Source organism: Anguilla anguilla, chromosome 6 (genome assembly GCF_013347855.1).
Source record: "Anguilla anguilla isolate fAngAng1 chromosome 6, fAngAng1.pri, whole genome shotgun sequence".
In the NCBI taxonomy this organism is placed as follows: Eukaryota; Metazoa; Chordata; class Actinopteri; order Anguilliformes; family Anguillidae; genus Anguilla; species Anguilla anguilla.
Window position 1 is genome coordinate 26,844,093 of NC_049206.1, and position 22,738 is coordinate 26,866,830.

Consider the following 22,738-nt stretch of genomic DNA (forward strand, 5'->3'; position numbering starts at 1 on the left):
AATAAGGGGGTTGGAGAATTTGCTCATCAAGGGAAAAAAAGGTAGTAACATACACATGACATATTCTTTATTCTAATGTCTCCTTTTGAACATCCATCCATTTTCTAAACTGCTTATTCCTGGTCAGAATCACACGGGGGCAGGAGCTTATCCCAGCATGCAATGCACTAGAGGCAGGAATACACCCTGGGCAGGTTTACAATCTATCGCAGGGCCCACACATCATTCACTCACATATGCATACCTATGGGCAATTCACTGTCTTCCATTAGCCTACTGCACGTCTTTGGATTGTGTGAAGAAACCCATGCAGACATGGGGAGCACTTGCAAACTCCACACAGAAAGGCTCACAGTCAGGATTCAAACTTGGTACTTTCTTGCTGTGAGGCACTGCAATTACAATTTTACTAGTGTGTTGAAACTATAAAATCAATTTTCTACTGAAAATCGTTTCACACCAAATGAGCTCTCAGTAAGGGTTTGGAAAGATGAACACCAGGAACAGAGATGAATTAGAATTGCCCATATATAGTTTATTTTACAATTAAACATTTTGGACAACACAGCAAATATAGTCTCGGCAATACCACAGATTACAGAAGTTTTGGCTTCACACATATGGAATATAGAACAAAACAGTGCACTTCGAGTGTAGAGACCATTCCACATTTACCTGTATATGGCTTTGAGAATACTACGTGGTGAAAGATTTAAAGTAAGCATTTGCCATTACACGGAAATGTTTTGTAGACAGTTAGTGGGGGTTGCATTTGATACGATGCAGAAGAGAACTGGTAACAACATGAGATAGTTTGCAAGACACTTTTAGCAAGAACAGTTACTACGAACACATGACAAAAGTTCTCAGAGGAGATGGTGGGTTTGGAATCTTGTGCTGGCAGGGGACACGCCAATAGAATGGTTGTGATAAACAGTTAAATGCTAGGGATTGTCAGACCAAAGGAAATGGCTCAACTTTACATTGAATTCATATATTCATCACATTTTCAAGCTCCTGCAAAATAAAATGCTTCTATAAAGTGTCAATTCCTATTTTTACCCTTTGATCCAAACACAGCAGCACTGAACACAACACATTTCCATTGAAACAACCTGTGATGCTTCATCTTCTAGAAATGGCGAGTAAATGCTTAGCGTTTAGATGACAGCCCAAGCTTGTCACAGTGCACTTACACAAAATTAAGCTCTATTTACAATGAAATCTACCAAAAACCAAAGCCAACATGTAAATCACTTTTAGATCTCTCTTTGATCAATACAATATTCCATTGTATTGTTGCAACAAACAACCGTATCACAAAATGGGATGTCAATGATTTGATTATTATTTTGTATGTTTTTAAGAAGATTCTTTATTGCCGATATTGCTCTATGGTAACCGTATTATTGAATTACAAAGTGTAAAAATAAACCAGATTGATGCCTGTCAAAAATTTTGACGAATGCATTATGTTTTGACAAATGACATTGACACCACTATTAAAGCCCTTTATTTGTTCATCGCTTTTCTGTCAATCTTCGATTGCTGTCACACACAAGATCCCTTCTCTCTTGGTAAGATGGCAGTTATTACACAATTCTGTAGAATGTTTTATGTTTAAAAATCAAAAAAGGTTTTCACAGGTCTCAGTAGCAGGGGTAGACCCCTAGGGGGCCCACTTATGCCACTGAATCTTTAAATGTCTTTGTTTCCAAGGGAACGTGTATTTATATGGCCCCTAAATCCAATCAATTCCCTTCTAAGAATTACAAAAGATAACAAATTCCAAGGGCGAGGATTAATACTGAACACTTCACTTCCTTTTTCATTTTTAGCCATCTATGTACATCTGTATCTGTGGCAGTGAATGTTGGTAGTTAATCGGATCATATATTCACACAGACACCATCTCAAATCAGGACTCAATGTAGTCTACAGATGAGTCATACATAATTCAGTAACTTTATCTGGAAATGGAGCCTTCAGTTATTCTGATAATACGGCAACTACAAGAAAGTGAGAGGGGATGTATGCAGCATGGACCTCTTTGGATAACGAATAGGACCTCTACCCTGACATTGGTTTCCAACAAAGTATCAAAACCACGAAAACAACAACAAAAACTGGACTAATTAAATTACATGAAAATGCGTGAGTTATTACTGTCATTTACTGTCCAAACTGAAACGTGTAAGGCTATGGGTGCGCTGCCTATACTGGCCATAGCCTGTGGGAATTAGGCTAGTGTTTAAGAGTAGTTTATTACCAAAAAAAAAAAAAAAAAAAACTGTTCTAAAAAAACCATAGGCTTTCTTAACTGACCAACAAATCATATTTTTATCAAAACTTTCCATCATCATCAGAGTTGGTTTAGACCCACACACACACAGCTGTTAACTAGCCAAATGAGAAGACCTATTAGCACAACGCTGTGGACAGAGGTGGAAAAAAACTAAACAAACATGCAATGTCTTATAAAAAACAATTGATTAAACCTATCAACCCCCCCCCCCACACACACACACACTTTGGATGATGTGGAATAATCCAACTTTCAGTATGAGCAAAATGTTAACCTATGCTACAGAAGAGACCCTGAAAAAAGAGCAGATTCAAATATTTTTAACAAATCCCTAATTTTATCCAAAAAGGGTTGGAGGGCACAGGCCTACAAGCCCTTCTTGGATAGGACTGTGGAACCCTTATGTAAACTGGTGACATACAAAAGTAAGTTCAGCCTCCACCATTTTTCTACAACAAAGAGCATTCCTGGTAAAATAACATTATCCGTGATAATAACTCAATTATGACTTGCAGGTTTATCAGATGGTTCAACTGAGCCCCTAATGTTGTTTCCCTCAATTTCCTGAAGGGTGCTACCATTGGACACATGGAAAAGGTGGTGGGGCTGAAATGAATCAAATCACTACTGCTAATATAAAACAAACTGATAAATACATTTGGTGATAAAATAAATTGCACAATCCCTTTAAAAATTACAACAAAAAAGCTTTTCAATCGTGACAAATATAAAAGTTAAAAATAAAGTCTGTCACATTATGACTTCAGTGATTCAAATGAATCAACCCTAGATTTCAGTTTGGGAATGAACCATGAACAAACAGTGGTGCCACTGATGTAACAAAAACAAAGAAAAAAAGAAAGAAAATTATAAAAATTCTGTATAACATTTCATTTAAATGTTGGTGAACATAAAAAAACACAATGAAAATATAAAAAGCGAAATAAAAAAAATATTTGGTCAATCCTTAATTTGATAACCTGTTTGTATCATGGTGAGTTTGGATTTATAATAAGATCCAAATCACCAGATTAAAAAAACAAAATACAATAAGTTGCTGATCGCTGTAGAAACCTACTTGCTCATAAAAACGTAAAAACATTGCCAGTAAATCTAAAAGAATTTTTAATGGTAAATGCAAATCCACAATTTTGCATTTGCTTGTACACTAGCTAAATACGTTCTCGAAGTATAGATATAATGGACATTATTCATGAAGCATGCGTGTAATTAGATTTGATCTTTAACTGTACGCACAAATGTTTCCACGAACACTTCGGCCTTCATTTTGTTTCTTATTTGAAAAATCTGAATGTTTAGCAAGGAAATTATAGTTCTAAATAGGCTATTCATTTTTACTTAACTACTTTAATCTCAATTTTGATTTCAAAAATTGAGTTATATTTTAGTTTTAGTTAGTTTTAAGATTGGGTTTATTAGCTTTAGTTTTTGTTTCGTTCAAAACTCATTTTTATTTTTTATTAAAATTTACAATTATGTTTTTTTTTTAACACCAAGTTTTCATCTTAGTTCTTGCTGCTAAATGTGGTACAACTAGTTATTAGATTTAAGAGAGCAGCAATACCTTTTTCACATGGGTGATTTGATAACGTACATTTTTCATTAAATAACTGAAACAATAATTTAAAAATGTCCCCTTTGTCTAATATAAAATTTTTGTGAAAATAAAATTCAACCATCCAGTGGGACAAATATGCAATAATATAAGGAAGGGGCAAATACTTTCCTCACTTCTGCACGTTTCATGAATCCTGCCTTGATTTTTCGTGGGAACTGTTCTTAAGAACAAAAGAATAATTTAAAAAGTCTTGTGAATGAGGCAAAATATGCCTATAATATAATTTAATATAGTCCTTATTTTGTTACTTGTGCATGCAGTAAGCAAGGGATGCACTAGCGTATACCACCACTGGAATGCCTGGAATTGGTCATAAAGTAGCCACCGCCTTTACACTGCTGTCCTTTGAAAAGCTGTTGAGGTCACAGCTAGCCAGGATAAAATACAAAAATAAGATGACTTAGATACAAACTCCTTGTTTCATGTAAACCTGTCCTAAAGGGATGTACATAGTTCTCTCAATACACAAACTTTGTTCCATAATTTAAGGTTCATTCAATATTCACTGCTAGTCGGGCATTTACTGGCATTTCTCACATTGACCTCTGTTTTTTTTTTTTTGTTTTTTTGTTTTTTAACATTCAGCATTAAAATTCTTTTTACATTTTCTAACAATGTTTTCACATTTATTGGCAAGTAGGGTTTTACATTTACTGGCAAACTTATTTTTAGAAGCAGTTTTACATTTATCGGCTGTGGAATACATACAAAATGAAGCAGCCCTTAGCTAATGGTGATATAAGTCTGTAAACAATTCCTCCTCACAGTCTGGAGCCATTTTGGGTTTAAACGTGGCATTCCTCTAGCATCATCCTCGCTCTGCATGTAGTGGTTGGGAGTTTGGATCTGTTGCATGCTAGGATGTGTGAGAGCTGGACACTGGTTTAGACAAGAAGCAAGTGACTTTTTCCTGTGTGTGAGAGAGGTTTACTGGAAACAGTCTTAGCCCAGAACTAAAGGCGCTCTCTCTTCTGTGTGAGAGGGGGTTTTACTGGAAGGCCCAGACCTCAAGGTCCTGAACAGTGAAGTCCTGCTCGGCGGAGAGAGGCTGGTTGCGGAAGGTGGAGCAGGTGGAGCTGGAGCCATGATACAGGTCAGCGTCCAGCCACAAGCCAAAGTGACCCCTAAAAACATGCAGAAAATAAGACTCAGAGCAGGAAACACAAGCACACGCGCATACATGCACACATACGCACATGCACACAAAAGAGACTAAAACAAATTCAACTCAGAAAAAACTAGAAATACTGCCTTGCGGTTGTATGCCTCCGCCAACCAGTAGCCAGTTTGGATATAAAATGTCATCACTTCATCATTTTATCCTATTAGATATTTGTGAGAAACTTTGTCATAATTAGAGAATGAATTCTTGAGTTATGGCCAAAAACGTGTTTTGTGAGGTCACAGTGACCTTGACCTTTGACCACCAAAATCTAATCAGTTCATCCTTGAGTCCAAGTGAACATTTGTGCCAAATTTGAAAAAATTCTCTCAAGGTGTTCCTGAGATATCGCGTTCACGAGACAATGGGACAGACGTGAGGTCACAGTGACCTACCTTGACCTTTGACCACCAAAATCTAATCAGTTCATCCTTGAGTCCAAGTGGACGTGTGTGCCAAATGCGAAGAAATTCCCTCAAGGCAAAAACGTGTTTTGTATTCCCTCAAGGCAAAAACGTGTTTTGTGAGGTCACAGTGACCTTGACCTTTGACCACCAAAATCTAATCAGTTCATCCTTGAGTCTAAGTGGACGTTTGTGCCAAATTTTAAGAAATTCCCTCAAGGCGTTATTGAGATATCGCGTTCACAAGAATCAGGACAGACGGATGGACAGACAGACAACCCGAAAACATAATGCCAAAAAATAAAATAAAAATAATAATCCTTGAATCCAAATAATCTTAAATTTGTCTCTGCAAGTAGGCACCTTTGAAATTAACTGAAAGTCACAGTGATATTTCAGCGACAGTAACACTGAATGACGCAGTGACACTCACCCCCCTCCTCCCAGCTGTAGAGAATCTATGTTTCCCTTCACAAAGTAGGAGTTTTCCCCGCTCCAGTGGAAGACCTGCAGCAGAAAGCCCAATTTCAACTTCACACATCAAAAACAAGCCCAAGCAAAATGACAGTGTGGAGCATGAGGGAAGATAAAGGACAGTGTGCCTTAATCTCTGGGCTGAAGCTGAACAGGAAGGTCTCCCCCGTGCCATAGCAGTGCTCACTGACTCTGAAGGGGTGTGTCGAGAAGGCCCCAAAAACCTGAGGAAGAGACGGAAGACTGGTAAAACACCTCAAGCAAAAGCAAACGGAGAGAAATGAAGAGTGAGAGAGAAGAGGGAGAGAGCAGGGACAGAATACAGTGAAAGAGTTCAGTTTGTTGAAGAGGTATGCATATTTGCAACAAAGTTGTTTCAACGGATAGCACAAGAGCGTGTGCGAGACACGGGTCTGTACGTGCGATGTACGTAGTGCGCGTTTAGTAAAGGCGTGTGCGTGATAAGAGTGTATACGCATGACAAAGATGTATAAAACAGGTGTGTGTGTGTACAGGAGGTTTGTGTGGTGTGTGATATACCTGGTTGTCCCTGTCCTTAATGACGAGCAGTACAGGGCAGTCAAGGTCAGCCAGGTTCCTGTACAGTGTCTTCAGGCTTGTTCCGTGCACTGCTGTGCTGTACACTAGTTGCCATGGATACCCCTGAGTGCGTGCCGGCAAGTGATAGGCCAGCTGTGGGTACAAGGAGGCCATTTGGTGAAAGCTGAAAGGGTAATAGCCTCTGGGGTTCGAGGTTCTTGAGGCTTGCAGGATTCAGGGCTATGGATGTGGGATCGTGGGGTTCAGGGATCAGGACAAACCTTCTCAATCTGGGCCGTCTGAAGCAGCAGGCTGGCGTCGGTCAGCACGGGCAGCAGGTCCAGCGGCTCCTCGTCTTCAAAGCTCCCCAGGCTCTGACGCCTCTTCGCCTCGTTCACCGTGATGATCTGGGCAGGGCAACCGCACAGTCAAAAAGCAGCCCAATGGCAGGGTCAAAACAGCTACCGCGGTCGAAACTCGCATGGTGAAAACCTAGACGGTTAAAACCAAACTGTACACAGTCAAAATGAGCAAATATCCCACAGCACAGAAAATCTCCAACCACACAGCCAAAACCAGAACCGCATGTCAAAACTACAACAGCACCGTCAAAACCAAACTAAGAGATTAAAAACTCAAGGTCATGTTACAGGTGAAAAGAAGGTGCATGACATATCAATGGGGAAACTAGTCCATAAATGAATGATCAAACTACTCCATGCACACTGTCACAGTTTGAATGGCATTGTTATAATATAGTTCAATGCCCGTTTAAAAACCAAATCAATTAAATTAATTTTTTTAAGAATAATATATTCATACCATGCAAATTTTGCCTCACAGTCACCATTTGATTTAAAATAAAAAATGTATTAGCACAGAGGAAAAACAATTCAACAAAACTGTCCCAAGGCTTTTGCATTTAACTGTATATAACCTCTGTGCAACAAACTTGCGGTAGTTTTTATTTTAATTTTTTGCAGAGCATCCGACACGGTTTGAATGCATTCATGCCTTTTAAAAGGCAAGGCCAATCACTACTTAATGGTACGGAGTAATCATCTCCGCCCATTTATTTCCTGCAGAGAGGGGTTTCTCTCAGGATGAAACTGCCCCAGTTCCCACGGCATGAATAGTCACACAGTGGCTCGAGGAGCACGGCACTGACGTTATCCACGCCTTCTCAGTCACCAGATCTGAACCCAATCGTGAATTTACGGTACACCACGGAACGAAGCCTGACGCAGCATTTTCCACTCTCGCCAACTAAGCATGAGTTGGCCGAATTTGGCATTGAAGGGTGGTGTCATATTACCCCTGCAGAACTCCTGGTAGATGCCGGCAGACTCTATGCCATGGTGCCATGGCTGCCCAGGCCACATATAGTGGTTCAGTAACTTATTAACGGACTATGCAGGTGTTTACCATTTTTCACTGTGTGTGCACATTTCATGTGTGCATAATGTGTTTTGTGCATAAAATGGTTATTTTCATGAAAGATGAAGGATGGATAATGAACATGAACTTTTTTAAGATCTTCAGCTGCATGCATTCATGTGGCATTGCAGCGGCTCACCTCCCAGCCTTTGGGGGTGGGGTCACTGAAGAAGTTGTCAATCATGTCCAGCTCCTCCTTCTCCACCACCACAAACCCCGCCTCTCCAGACTCTTTCCCGTACACGTCCGGAGACCACTGGACGAAGAAGTTGTATAGATGGTCCACCCTGATCAATCAATCACAGATGAGATGGGCCACCGTGGGAGGTTGTCCACAAACATGCACCAATATAGACATGTGCAGGTACACAGCCACACACACAGCCCTCAGATGGTTTAAGTGATTAATGGCTGGCTATTATTACTCAATCTTTAAAAATTCTGGATGTGTAAAATGACATGAAATACTGCAGATTTGTAGAGGCAGGTACAGGAGGAAATTACACGCCAATTAATTGTGATGCTGACGGGCCACTTGGTGGTGCTACTGCACAAAATGGACAATTTCATGTTGTCTGTAGAAAGACTAAAATTATAGGATGTTAAAGTGGATAGATTATGAAACCCCCCCAAATTTTTGTGCATAATATGTCCGGCTAAGACACAAGTCCCTTTTAGAACAAAATGCAGGGCCTCATGGTTTAGCTCAGAAGTGATGTCAAGAGTCCAATTAAACTCAATAGGTTAGGCTATCACACTGGCTCTGGTTACTTTGCTTCCCTTCCATTGGCTGTAAATGTAACGTATGGATGACTAAGTAATTTTTCAAACTTTCAGCATGAGGAGATAAATATGTCAGTTTCAGCTTATGTTTTTGTTGTTAAGGTTCAAAGTTTAAAAATATAACAAAAGAGCCTCTCTGTGGAAGGTACAAAGTGTTTTGGCTCAAACCAGGCTTATGACGTAGCGTTCACAAATCATTTAACAAAGTGTAATATGAACTTCATTGTCACAGTGGGTGCGTTATCTTCTTCCACGCTAAAACTTAGTTCCTTTGTCATACATATATTCCAATGAGCTTTTACTTTTGGTAACAGAATGTGAATACTGTGCACATTCACAACCATACAGAAGGTTAGGCACAGGGGTCAAAAATTATGGCCTTTTCAACATTCAACATTCCATGTGAATATGGACACAAAATTCCATTTGTTTCTGATCACGGAAGCCTCCCTATGGAGAAACTATAGTTGATTTAAGAGTTGGCGGCCAAATACAAAAAAAAAAAAACGCAATCAAAGTCCCTATTTGTTTTTTTTTTTTTGGCTGGACAGATATAAAAAGTGAGAGGGAGCCGTCTCGATTCAGCTGGACCATGTGACCGTCTCACATTGAAAAAAGACATGGCATCCTTGTGATATCAACAGGGTCTTAAAGGAGACACCTATAGAGCCAAAAAAAACCCACAATGATAACTTTGATTATCGTGCAAAAGCTATGTGCAACCCAAATCTCAAATATGCTTCCTCCATGAAAAGCTTCTTTGTGAAAAATGTCACTGTAAGTACACCATTCTCTGAACAGAATTCAGTGCAGCGCTGGTCTTTAAAAACTGAGTTGCTGCACTGAAGAGCCTCACCTTTCCTGAGGGACTGCAAACCAATACTCTGGCTGCTTTCTGCTCCTGCCATACTGGTGGGCGGGGCTTGACATTCGGCCAATGGCAAAGGACTTCCTCATAGGTTTTCCAACCTTGAAGCACAGGAACATGGGCGGAGTCTTACTCTTGTCCTCCTTATTCAGCAGCATATCTACAGAAAGGGGACATAACATATAAGCATACATAAAAGCCATGCCATATTACACTTAAGACATTTGTCACAGACACAAAACCATGACATGAAGGAAAAATAGAGACTCGCACGGTTATCCCATAAATAGTGCCTGAATGAGCTCATTTTAAAAGGAACACAACTGTTTTTCTCAGTTGGAAAAACAAACTCAAAGTAAGTTTAAGGAATCAAAATAATTTAGTCACCAATGGTAGAACTTCATAGTCTTGGTAAACAATATTTGGACTAAGCCTAATGACTAGCAATCACTGTGTGATGTGTTTATTACCTTCAATTGGTCCCTGCATCCTCTTTCTCAGCCAAGAGTTCATCTCCTCCACAGCTGGGTTTGGTTTCGGCTGACTACATTTCCCAGAATCCGCTGCATGTTCATCGTGCCTCAACTCACTCTGGCACCCTGTTACCTCTGCAGAGTCAGTACCTCCATTCAGCAGCTTCTCTGTCCCTGTGCATTCCTTGTCTGTAGGTTGGTCCGCTTGTTTGTTACTTATCCCAGAATGCTTAGCTCCTGTGACATTTTCCCCATGAGCAAAACTGCATTGGGGTACAACCTCCTCCGCAGGGGTGTTCTGTCCAGGCACCTTCTCCATCTCCTCCTCCACCATCTTTGGCTCGTTTGGGACTACCTGGGTTCTGTCTGCCAGGGGCTGGGATTCTGTCTCGCCCTGTGGAGCAGGGCTCTCCTCCAGCTCCTCCATGCTCACCCCCATGTTACTCCCAGACTCCACCTCCAGCTCGGTGAACCCCTCGTCCGGTGACGAGTTCTCGGCTGCCTCTTGGTTGCCCGTTTCCGTGACGATGGTGTCAATGTGGTCCAGGATGATGGGCCGCTTGTCCCGGTTCGGGCTCTGGAAGCGGCTGAAGGGGTTGAGCTCTCGCTCGGAGGGCATGTCGCCCCAAGTCCCGGGCCTGTACAGGGGACACAGACCCTGTGGTAGGTCTCTGAAGGGGAGAGGGGTGACCAGGAGGAGGATGGAAAAATCAAAACGCAAAATGGCAAAAAATAAAACAACATGGGAAAACAAAACTAATACTGATACTTAAAACAATAGTAAAAATGGCCATAATCATTTAAAAAATGATAAAATAATAATGATAATAATGGTAATACTAATAAAAGAATAATAATAATAATAAAATAACTGAGAATAAAATTTTATAACTCAAAGCACTTAAATCAATAGATGTGTGATGATTTAAGACTTCGGTTCTGCACACAGAAACCAGGTGCAGCTCGGGAGATGACTGTTAAGACACTTAGTGCCCAGAGAGGAGATCACTCCATTGACGAGAGAAAGTAAATGGTACTGACAGAGAGTGAAATAAAGTGATTAATTGACAATGAAATGCGGAGAAAGGTAGAGTTCAAACATAGAGCTAGAGAAGTAGATTTGAGAGAGAGAGAGAGAGAGAGAGAGAGAGAGAGAAGGAATGAAGGAGAGCACGGGAGGGAGGGGGGGTTCACTGCCCCAGCAGCAGGTCCTTACGATGGCAGCGCATCCTTCAGCTCCATGCGGGAGATGTCGTCGTACAGCGCGATGGACAGCACCTCTTCCATGGGGCATATCAGACCGTACTCCTCGCACCCATGCTCGATCACCAGCGGGTCCGACTTGTGCGGGTCGAACATGATATTATTGGGCGTCACAATCATCACCCCACCGACCACGCCCTGTGACCAACACACAGAGGTTAAGAGGGAGACTGGAACCAGTCAGAGCCAGTATTTAGCAGTGAGACACTGACCAGTGCACTGGGCATAGTCGGTAGAAATCGGGGCTAAAGTGCAATATGAAATCCTGAACTAGTCTCATGGAAGTTCTTCCCACTGAACTCCAACAGGAGTTCTCTGAATCAGATCTTATCCTCATCCAGGATGCCTCCATCATAAATAACTACAGTCCAATATAGCCTATAAGCTACAAATGCTTGCTAAGATTTAAGAAGGTATTCTCTAAAAAGTAGCCAGTTTTGATTAAACCACATTTTTTCCTTTTTGTATAAACAGCACAACATCACAGCACAGGAACTGGTGGAGTTCTATTTTAGATGTTACTCAGTGCTGCTTCTGATACCATTGATCAGTTCAGTTTTCCTCCACTCTTGTGGTTCTGGCAGAGAACAGAACATGCAGCACAGGCAATGCATTATTTATGCTGTGTCTATTAGACCAGTGTTGTGTCAGAATTGTGGGGAAATGTCTCAGGGGGTTTGCATGGGCAAACATTCCAGTATGCACCAAATGCTAACATTCTGTAGAGCTGCTGTATATGTGGCTGTATCTTGTTCTCGCCCAAAATTTAGCAAATGCACCCTCAAGTGAGCAAAACAAATGTCACCACAAACTCAAAGACTGGTAAAAGCTTCATTTGCAAAGTGTCAGTCAGCAGTTTTGTTTGCAAAATATTTTCAAAGCAAATCAGAAAATCATGTTTGTGGGAAATATTAGCTACCCTGATACCATAACAGACCCGCTAACCAACATTAGTATAATCGTAAACATTAGCCAGCATGTACAGCCACATTAGCAAGTCAGCAATGAGGGTGTCATGTTAGCTAGCTGAAGTCAGCCACAAACATGATTTCGTCATTTGCTTTAAAAATGTTTTTCCAACAAACAGCAGACTCAGTACACCTTAAATCACATTCTGCCATAAAGACAGCCTAACCCAGACAGACATCAGACAGTGATTGCCACAGCGATTGTTCCAATGACCCTTGTATGCACTTATTGTACGTCACTTTGGATAAAAGCATCTGCCAAATAAATGTAATGTAATGCCCCCAGCTTTACTCAAAGCAACGGTAAATGTAAGCCTTTCATTGGATGGTTTTAAGAAAAAGGAAGGAGAGAGCACTTTGCTAGAGTCATTGTGTTATATCTAGGTTTAATTTCAGAAACATGTATACTTATTTTTCATGTTTTAGCTGAGGTTCTATGATGAGATTTTCTTCTTGTGAAACCTGCAATGAATTTATCCTTCCATCTAGCCAACGCTAGATATTATCAATATCCCAGTAGCTATTATCGTTACGAATAGCCTGGCCTTTGCACTTTTTACTATAACAACCTTTGCTTTTTCGATAAAGAACTACAATGACCATGTTTTTCATAATAATAGGGCACATTTTCTGAAAATGAAAATATGTATTTCTGAGCTGTATATAATGATTTTACAGGATAATTTTAAATAATGATGGCTTCCTGGTTGATCACTAAATAGGGTAGGAGAATGTCAGACAACATTGAGCCGAACCGAAGCATTGTACGTTTTGTTCTTTTCACACGGTTTTGTTGAAAAATACAAAATTACGCTGGATTTACTCTTTAAAATTTGTCGAAAGTTTTGCATTTTTTGCCGAATCACTCTTTGAATATATTCTGTATAAAGAAACATATAGACTAGACTTCCATAGTCTGATTCTGTGGGGATGGGGCAAGTCTCTGGCCCTATGGCTTATGGGCCAGTCAGCCTCTACTGCCTTCCTCCTTCCCAGTAGATGCCCTCACACACCCTGACCAGGTGATGAGCTGTCATGAAGTCATAATGTACCATGCCATCCGTGAAGTATCTGCAGCTTATCTTCAGGAATTTGACCGTCACTGGCTCCTCGTCTTCCGATGCCGGGGAGAGCAGCCTGTGGAGAGGCTTTGCCTCCCTGCACAGAGGGTCATCCTGCACAGAGATGGCACATTCAGCACAAAAAACCTGCACAGACACGTTCAAATAGCACCCAAGCGCAGAAACGCTACACGCTAGCTTTACCCTGTTGTTGAGTCTGCATACATACTGCAACAGCCTTCATAACTTCATAACTCGGTGACATGCTGATGCATTGAGTGGGTAGCCGTGTTATTGCCAGCTCCTACGCTTTGCCCACTCCTACGCTGCAGCCCTTTCATTAAAACACTACCCTATAATGCTTCTTGTTGATGACGCACTTTGCCCAAGCTTTTTAGTAAATGGAAGTGCTGCTGTGGTTTTACGCCATAGACATTTGAAAACCTGCCCACTCATAATCATTCGTGATGGCTTGTAAAAAAATATATATAAAAAGGACGAGTCCCAGGAGTACTTCCATTTAACGTAACGCAGCACCGTGTATCGCTGTGCGACACCTTTTCAGTGTGACCCTTGTTTCAACGGATATTTCACAAATAACAAAAATCTCAGCAACTCCATATGGATTACTCACGTCTTGAAAACCAGGTTAGACACACCATCATTTCGCATTCTCACGGCAGCAGAATTTGTTACATCCACATTTAAATGCATACAGAAACTACAAGGAACATATGAAAACGATTCATTTGCCTCATGATACATAATTAAAGGAGGCTGGTGCTGCCGTGGACAGTATGGCGCCAGCCTATTGACGACTCAGCCACTGATCAGTGAGTCACTCATTCCATTAATCCAGTGGAAGTGCTGATGATGGAAAATGCTTCCTTAAATAAGGAAGCTGGTCATCAACTGTCTTGCTTGACGATTTTTATGTGATGCTCTAGCCATTGTTCTTCAGTGAGCTTTATTACCAAATGTGGAGGAAGAAGGGTTATGCTTGGACTACATTAAATCAGTGATGACGCTGTCTGGAGAGGTAGCGTAGGGGTTGACAGACACTGGCTGGGTAAGGGAGTGCGACCGAGAGGTCTCCTACCGGCTGCTTGCTGTGATCCTGTCCGGAGGAGGTTCTGGGGGCGGAGCTATCGAGGCCTGGTCTCGACTGGCCAACATCGGGGACAAACAGGGTCTGTGGATGCAGCAGATGGCAGGTTAGCTTTAACTGGTCTTCTGCAGCGGTCTTCACACAAAGAGCCTCAGCAAATGAGGAGAGTCAGGAACCCGATGGGACACAGGCTTCACTAAGAAACCTCCAGTTAATTACAATGCGCGAGGGAAGGAGAATTGTGCGCCTTGAAGGTTCCACTTTAACCCCAAATTCCCCCACTTATCTTATCAGCACACATCCTCCACTGGAGCCATTAAACCATAATGTGTATTTTTCTCAGCAGGCAAAGAAAAAAGGTGTATATGCCCATATGCGAGATATGAAGGAAACTAACAGTTGTACAGATAAAGGTATGACTGATGTATATACATAGGCAGTAGGGGGAAATGAGGCAATTGGAAATTCAGGTAACGGCCTAGCCAGATTTGAGGAATAGATCGAACAGAGGAGAGCTCACCTGCCCTGCGACCACACTGCGGGAGAAGAGCCGGTTCAGCTGCACTAGTTTGTTTGGGGTGATGTTGAACTTCAGCGCGATGCTGTTCAGAGTGTCCTGGGGCTCCACCTACAGAAAGGAAGGACAGGTGGAGTGTGTGCCCATGTGACGGGTACTCCAGTAGCACTCTGGGTGGAGGAGGGGGGGGGGGGGGGGGGCTGTGATGCGAGCACTGGGGGAGGTGTGATGTCAATATCGGTGGACTGATGAAAGACTGTGATGAAGGGCGTTTGTCTGCGTGTGGAGCGGGGCGGGGGAGGCACTCACTGTGTACTCGACCGTTCCTGGGGGTTTCCTCCTGCCCCTCTTCATCTGACATTTAGAACGCGTAATGTCATCTGACACGAATGTTGGGGAATATGGGGGGGGGGGGGGGGGGGGGAGAACGAGAGACATTTAACATTCTTGTAACCATATTCCCCCTGGAGAGCTGATTTTCTTCCACCCGATTCATATATCATAATCTATACAGAGCCCAGTTCAGCTTCCATATTGTTGAGCGGAAAACCTGCAACCCCGCCACCATGAAACGTCCATGCCGCCCTCATCACCTTTGCTTTTCAAGCATATTCTCAGGAAATGAAAATGGAGCTGAGCTTGTGTTTACACAAGCAGCGTGATGCACAGTAGTTGCACTATTAAAGTTTACAGAGCTGACAAAGCCCGTGCTGGCACAATCACACGTCGCTGTTCCCGAACCCATAAACGACAAGGTTTTGTCAACATTATACTGTTATGCAACACCGCTCCAGGTGCAGCATATGAACAATGTAAAGTGCACAAATGCTCTTGCGTTCCCCACCGTTTACACTACTGGTCATATTCTGCTCAATTTATTTTGTGATTGAGGAGGACATTGTTCCTGGCTTGTGCTGTTTGTCTTTCCCCTTTCCCTCTTTGCAGGAAACACGATGGCGTGAAGTCGAGGACATGTTGGATATGTTCTCTTTAACAGCTGACTCACCAGGATACCAGGATGCAAGGACCATATGAATTTCAGGCCCTTTTGTCTTCTTGTCAGGCTTCTATTACATATAGGCACCGGATTTGTGCATTACCGGCTTCCTGTTTACAGCAGTTCTGCACTTTACCTCTTTTTACCCTGAGCAACAAAGTTAACAATGTCACATGGTTCCAACCATGAAAAATATGCAGCATATACGGTGGTATGGATCATAACTTAGTGAAGTTTAAATTGTACATAAAAACATACTCATATATATATATATACATATGTTTATATACACATATATACATGAGCTCAGAATGATCACTTATAAAATGATTCCAACGCTTTCAATTGAAAGTATCACTCAAATACCTAATGCAACTTGAACTGTAAAACAAATGTAAAGGTTCAACTGGCACACACTATGTTGCTTTTTTTGTAATTTAAATAAACCTAAGTAATGATCTTGTTAGTTAAAATGCCTTGTTCACTGAAACGGTTATGATTTTAACACAACAGGTAAAACATTTTCAAAACTGGCACTTGGCTTAATTATTTAGCCAGCCGTGTGAGTGTGTGTGTGTGAGTGTGTGTATATATATATATATATATAGTTTTCATATACAATTTAAACTTCAGTACGTTATGATCCGTAAAACTGCATAAGGTTCAGGTTTTACGTTTTGAACTGCATAGCTCAGGGAGCTGGTTATACATTACCTGGATGTAATTGTGGAATACAATTTCAAACATGTTGCCTGCCCATCTACAAACTCTCAAAGTTTTGAGACATCAGCGCTAACAATGTTACTTACGTCTAAGTTAGCCAAAACCCACTTTTAGCTTAAAGTTTCTTTTTTAACCGCTTTGTCTCTGTAAGCCTTCCAAAGGTGCGTGTTCTGCAGTGTAACCCCACAGCAGCACATGCAGCGTAGTGGACTCGAAACCCTGCACAGGCATAGTGTGACTACCTGGATTGTCAAGGACAGGACTGCTGGGGCAGCCCTCATCCAGGGACTTTCCCTGGAGGTCTGCAGGTATGGTTACTGGTCCAGGGGTGTCTAAGCCAGTCACTGAAGAGGGTGCGTTCTTCTCCTGATCTACGGCGGTGTTTGGGAGACCCGCTACGGATGGTTTTGATTGGTTCTGCCCAGCTGCCATGGACTGTGAAAGGCTCTGTTTGGTCTGCTTCCTCCTCTTCAACCTGAGGGATGTGTTTATGGTTTACATATTCAATACTCTCATGACAACAGTCCTGCTAACTTACTCTCCTAAGAGTTTTGTGTGCTTTCTCTTATAGGCGGTTTAGGGGCTTGAACCAACCAACCCAAGACATTTAAAATACAAGAACCCCCCCCCCGCCCCCCCACTCCATTTCAGGGCACCATAATGTTTAGGACAAACAGCTTTACAGGTTTCTGACAAGTGTGCTCAATTGCTTCCTTAGTCCAGGCATCAGAGAGCTTTTATCTAGTCCCAGAAGTTGCTGCAAAACAAATAAAGTGTAAGAAGAGGAACGGGGCTTTTCAGGGTCCTGCAGAAGCTACAAAGGTAGCGAGACCTTGGACCAGACACCCCCGTCTGCTTTTTGCCCAAGCCACCTCTCTGATAAATCATTAACAGGATCAGAAACCTTCAGTGCTTTGGCTTCAATGTTCATTTCCCCTCCCTCCCTATCCATGTCAAGGATTATCAGAGGGCAAGACCAGAGCAAACGAACGCTGATTAGCTGGACGTGACTCTCCCATTAAACCTCTACCTGGATCAACTCGCCTGCATATTCAGCATCTCCAAGGACCTCACAAGAGCAACCAAGGCAACAGTCCATTAGATTACATTACATCAATTTAGCAGATGCTTTTCCTCAAAGCTAATTAGAAGGCAAAAAAATGCAACTACATCCATCTGAGTTAGAGGACAACAGTGACACAGAGAAGAGAGACCATGAAAAACCCTAAAACAGTGTCAGGGAAAGCAATGAGACCTAAATCAATCTTTCAACCGTTATAAAATACTGGCTATGGTATCGAGCGGCAACATAGCACAATGTGTTTGGAACTGGGCTTGCAGCTTCGAAGTTGTAGGCTTCCTAGGTGGGGCACTGATGTTGAACACTTGAGTGATGTATTTAACGTGGACATAAAAGTATTGCACATAAATAAAAACAACATGAACTGTGTAAGTCCCCCTGGATAAGATCATCAGATAAAAAATGTCTAATGTAATGTTCACTGTATATGATGATCAGATCAGACAAGCGTGACGAAATATTGGTTATGATCACTATAATGAAACTGGGTGTGTAAAATGTAGGCCTAAATGTTGCATTGTGTATAATGTGAACATTGAATAATTTGGGCAATGATCTATAACATATAAAGAAAAGCATAACTCATGATTCACTACTGTCTATGATTCCATTTGAAAACTGTCACTGCAAGAGCTTCTGTCAATGACCACAGTATAGTCCACCCTTAATCACCACAGAATGATGCACACAAGAAAACCTATAAATTATCCACACAGTAGAAGGAGGAAACGCCTCCCAATCACTACAGTACAGCACAAAGAGAAGGGAAGATCTTCCCCTCAAACCGCACGTGAAAGAAGAGTGCAGTCACAATATCATAAAGCCCAGAGCAGCAGTTTCTTTCTCACCTGGCAAAATAACCTGACTTCCTCTCCTTCTCCATCACACCCTGCTGGACTCAAGCCTTCAGTCGAGATGTTTACCTCTCTGCTCCTCCAATGTTACAAATCCTTGGGAAAGGACATACAGAGAAAAATCAAACGTTGATGACAGTGCAGCAATCAACAGCCGTTTCTGAATGTCTCAAAATGAAAAATGTTGGACTTCATTTATCAAATGCAATTCTTACAAGATGTCCGTTGCGCTTTCCAAAACAAAAAGAAGGAAAATGAAAATAAAATGGGCACAAAAATGTCATAAGGCAGATGAACTAAATGTAATGCAGTATGCTAAAAGCTACACATACAGGAACACAGCAAATTCAGCTTGGTAACCCTTATCCAGGTGGCCTGTATCACAAAGCAGGATTACGGAGTCAGCTGGGTAACTGCACTGAGTAAAACCCAGAACCCTCCGAAATCGGGAACACTGAAGCAAAAAGAGCTGTTCTGCATTTTACTCAGAGATGCAGCTAACTCAGTAATCCTCCTTTGTGAGGCCCCAGCTGATAGCAGACAGTTAAGAGGAAAAAGAATAAAAAGCAGTGCTACAAAATGTTTTTTTTAAGAGAAAAAATGTTTGTGCATCTCTGATGTCTCTGGCAGTGAGGTTACAGTTTAGGGGTCTGTACAGTGAAGGCTTTGTCCCTTTTTTGTTTTTAAATGGCTTGCTCGTATTAACAGAATTCCACAGTTTTATGACTAAAGATTCTGATTAGGTACATGAGTCAGTACTTCAGAGATATATGAAAAGCACCTAAAATTGCCATGGGGAAAAACTGTGTTAAATAGACATATATACAAATAAGGGTTTCATATGTTTTGTTTCAGTTCCTGTATAAAGGGAACATCCCATTTTTCCTTTGCTACTGTGTAAACATGCACTGTTGCCAAAAGCAGATAGTAGGCTAATTCTCATAATTCTACTGTATCAACAAAGGCTTATGCCATTAGGCTATATGTTCACCTTTATATTATATAGCCTATGTGTTACCCAACCAAAAATTTAAAACAGCCTAGTCATCTTCTCAGTTTTGATAGAATAAACAACCAATTCGTTTTCAAGTTCATTGAGATCTTTTCTAATTTTATTTCATGCTGTTCTTTGTTTATTTGCCCTTTAGATCAGCAAGGTGGCAATGGCCACCCTAAAGTGAGAAAAGCAGCTTAACCATGGATTCCCGTAGTTTTGCCCATGCAGAATTGACCTCCCCATAACAGCTAAATAAAATTTTCATGTTTTTTTCAAACTTGTTCAGGCAATCTACAGGATAGCAAATATATTCCACAGGGAGCCTACTGGCTTATCATTTAGTTTTAAATCTAAAATGTTATGGTAACACCTCAGTCCTGTTGATATGGATTGCCTCATAAGTCGTATTAGAGAAGTATGTGAACTCTGGCTCACTCATCCTAAATGTGACAGATTTCGATATGGTTTGCATGTATGCACTTACATGCACATATGCAAACTATCCCACAATCCATCTCATTTAGGATACATATCATGAGCCAAAATAAAATAAAAATATTATCCTCGCCTTTTGAACATATAACTGACTGAGTTAGACAATATTTATAAACATATGTGTATAAACACATAGGCAAGTACTGGGGTGGCAGGTATGCCATCCACTAAGTTACGCCTTTGCGGGGCATCCACAGACCTATACAGCACTGAGAGTTTGGAACTTTTCAGGGTTTCCTTCAGAAATAACCACAATGACCACAGACTCTCAGCCCTTAAGAACATTAACTTCACAATCAATGACACAACAAGTTTGAATGACCACATTCTTTTCAGATGGGAAGATAAAAAGACACAAGGAAAAGTTGCATGAAATAATTGAGGAAACATTTGGTAGCATTGCTATGGAATACAGCTTGTTTAATCTGTGTTAGCTAAAATGACGAGATACCGTTTACTGAGTAAGAGGGGTAACCTATTCTGTACAACAATCTGAAAGGCATTGTAAAACTGGGCATTGTGATGTTGGGACCAAATTGCTTCTTTGCACTTAGCTGGCCATATTAACAATGCAAACAGATAAATGGCCTGCATTTAAACGACGCATGTTCATTAAGATGAGGTACTACATTTTCGAAGGGATCCAACTGCACTCAATGCAAACAACAGAAACCGGCGATTTGAAAGCCTACTAATCAAATGAAACGTTACGCATTTAGCGGACAATTACCCCGAGTGCTTTCTGTGCACATCTGCAGAATCATTATCATAGTCAACCCTAGTAACACAATGTAAACAATGTGAAGCCGCTTGAGGATGCTGAAATTAGCATCAACGTTTGCTTGTTTTTCAAATAGGCCAATTTTTAATTTAGTACGTAGCACTTATTCTGCAGCTTAGCTCCCTAATAAAGTAAATATGCGTGAAAAAAAAAACATTCGTTTAGCGAGCAATCAAGCTAGTTTTCGGCGCAGTGCCTGCAATACTGTCGCAGCTATCTGGATCCATGAACGACAATGGAAAGTCAATCGAGGCTAATTATCTGACTAACCACTTCTAATTTGCTGTTCAAAACATTGCACAGTAAGCCAGCAAGTGTGATGACAAAACACTCATTTAAATGACCATTGTTAGCAATCTGGCTTCATATCTGGGGATAAATTTGACGTTAGTCCTCGCCCAAATGGCGTGTTTAGCTCCTCTGCACCTAGCTAAAGCAAAGCTTGTTATCGCGTTCGCTGGTTAGCTGGCAAGCTACCTAGCTAAAAAATAAACTCGTTAGCTAGGAGGTAACATTAAGTGAAGCAGCATCCCCTCCCTGGACCTTGTGCTCCTGAGCTTGCCGTTTATACCGCCTCGAACCAAATAAAGCTTATAATTTATTCGCATCCGGAATCATTTGAGATGCGCTTTTCCTCTGGAATTTTCAAGATCTGCAATCCAAGCATCGCAACAACACAAATTATAATAATTTAATAAATAACATGCAGGACAAGGTCCATAGTACTCACATCGCCGTAGCTAGGTTACAGGAAACAGCAGCAGGCTTACTCGCAAAATGCAATGTGAGAAGACATGTATGCCGTGTTATCCGGAGATATATGAAACCAATATTTTGTTATAAAAATGATTAAAAAAAATAACATGCAGCCAGCTGACAGCGTGTGCTCCCTCAGACATCCGCTTTCTCCAAACGCATCAATTCGCTTCCGACTGTGTTCCACACTCTCCAAGCTCCACCTTTTCCATGGTGACGTCATGGGAGCAACTCAGTCGACGGTAAGTAGCATGTGTATTGTTCAAAATTGAATTTGAACATTATCTTAACATGTTACACAGGATAAAAAATAGCAAAGCAAAGCGAACCCTGAATGTGTGTGAAGCTTTATGTATTTTTGTTTGAGAATGGTGTATACCCCTGACTTTAAAGTTTGTAAATTTTATGTTTATATGTTCTGTTAAAATGTTTACAATACATAAATAAAAAGTAGTGTGTTTATTTTATCCGAACTAAAACACGTTTTCAACGTACAGAAATGCCAAGAAACGCACACAATGCACTGTCTATAAGTCATTAATTAAAACTAGCTAAATCTAGGCCTGCCGTTAAAAGTATTGATCAAAATGAGGCCATGTTACTACAAACAATATTGGCTAATATCTTAACTCACACAAATTAAACTAGCTTTGTTCCAAAGCAGTGGTTCCTCAATTATGGCACGCAACTTGGCCCTGTGTTTTTTCATCTTACCTTCTGAAGAGAATGTGGTCATTCAACTTTTTGTGTCATTAATTGTGAAGATAATGTTGAGAGTCTGTGCCATCACAAATGCTAGGCTATTCAGTTTCATCCAGAAAAACAGGACACATTACATAAGGAAAACAGTTCATTTGAACTCTTATCATAATGGTGGGCTGAATTATTTATTTTATTTTATTGCATTAATGAATACATTTAAAGTCATTGTCAGGCCTTCTTGTCATGGTCTCTAATCTACAAACACAATTTTTCACCTCATAGATATTTTATATGGAACATATACAACAAAAAATCTTTCTTTTTGGTATATCCATCCATCCATTATCTAT

The 22,738-nt window shown here is 41.0% G+C and overlaps 1 protein-coding gene across 3 annotated transcripts; it reads right to left on the reverse strand.

The window, feature by feature from the left end:
- Window positions 1-513: 513 nt before the first annotated feature.
- Window positions 514-21,875, reverse strand: LOC118229707 (nuclear receptor coactivator 7). 3 transcript variants are annotated; one of them, XM_035421949.1, is made up of 16 exons: window positions 21,661-21,875; window positions 18,652-18,753; window positions 16,965-17,197; window positions 15,306-15,382; window positions 15,006-15,107; window positions 14,477-14,569; window positions 13,369-13,491; window positions 11,302-11,486; window positions 10,083-10,756; window positions 9,601-9,772; window positions 8,101-8,248; window positions 6,806-6,931; window positions 6,525-6,677; window positions 6,113-6,208; window positions 5,944-6,017; window positions 514-5,068 (listed from the first exon to the last, which is right to left on the reverse strand). In XM_035421949.1, the coding sequence occupies exons 2-16, from the start codon at window positions 18,684-18,686 to the stop codon at window positions 4,933-4,935; spliced, it is 2,427 nt and encodes an 808-aa protein (XP_035277840.1). In that variant the 5' UTR covers window positions 18,687-18,753; window positions 21,661-21,875; the 3' UTR covers window positions 514-4,932. The 3 variants fall into 3 exon arrangements, with proteins under 3 accessions (XP_035277840.1, XP_035277841.1, XP_035277839.1); XM_035421950.1 differs by having other exon boundaries at window positions 10,083-10,723; window positions 15,006-15,113; window positions 15,312-15,382; window positions 21,661-21,874; XM_035421948.1 differs by having other exon boundaries at window positions 15,006-15,113; window positions 15,312-15,382; window positions 21,661-21,874.
- Window positions 21,876-22,738: the final 863 nt, after the last annotated feature.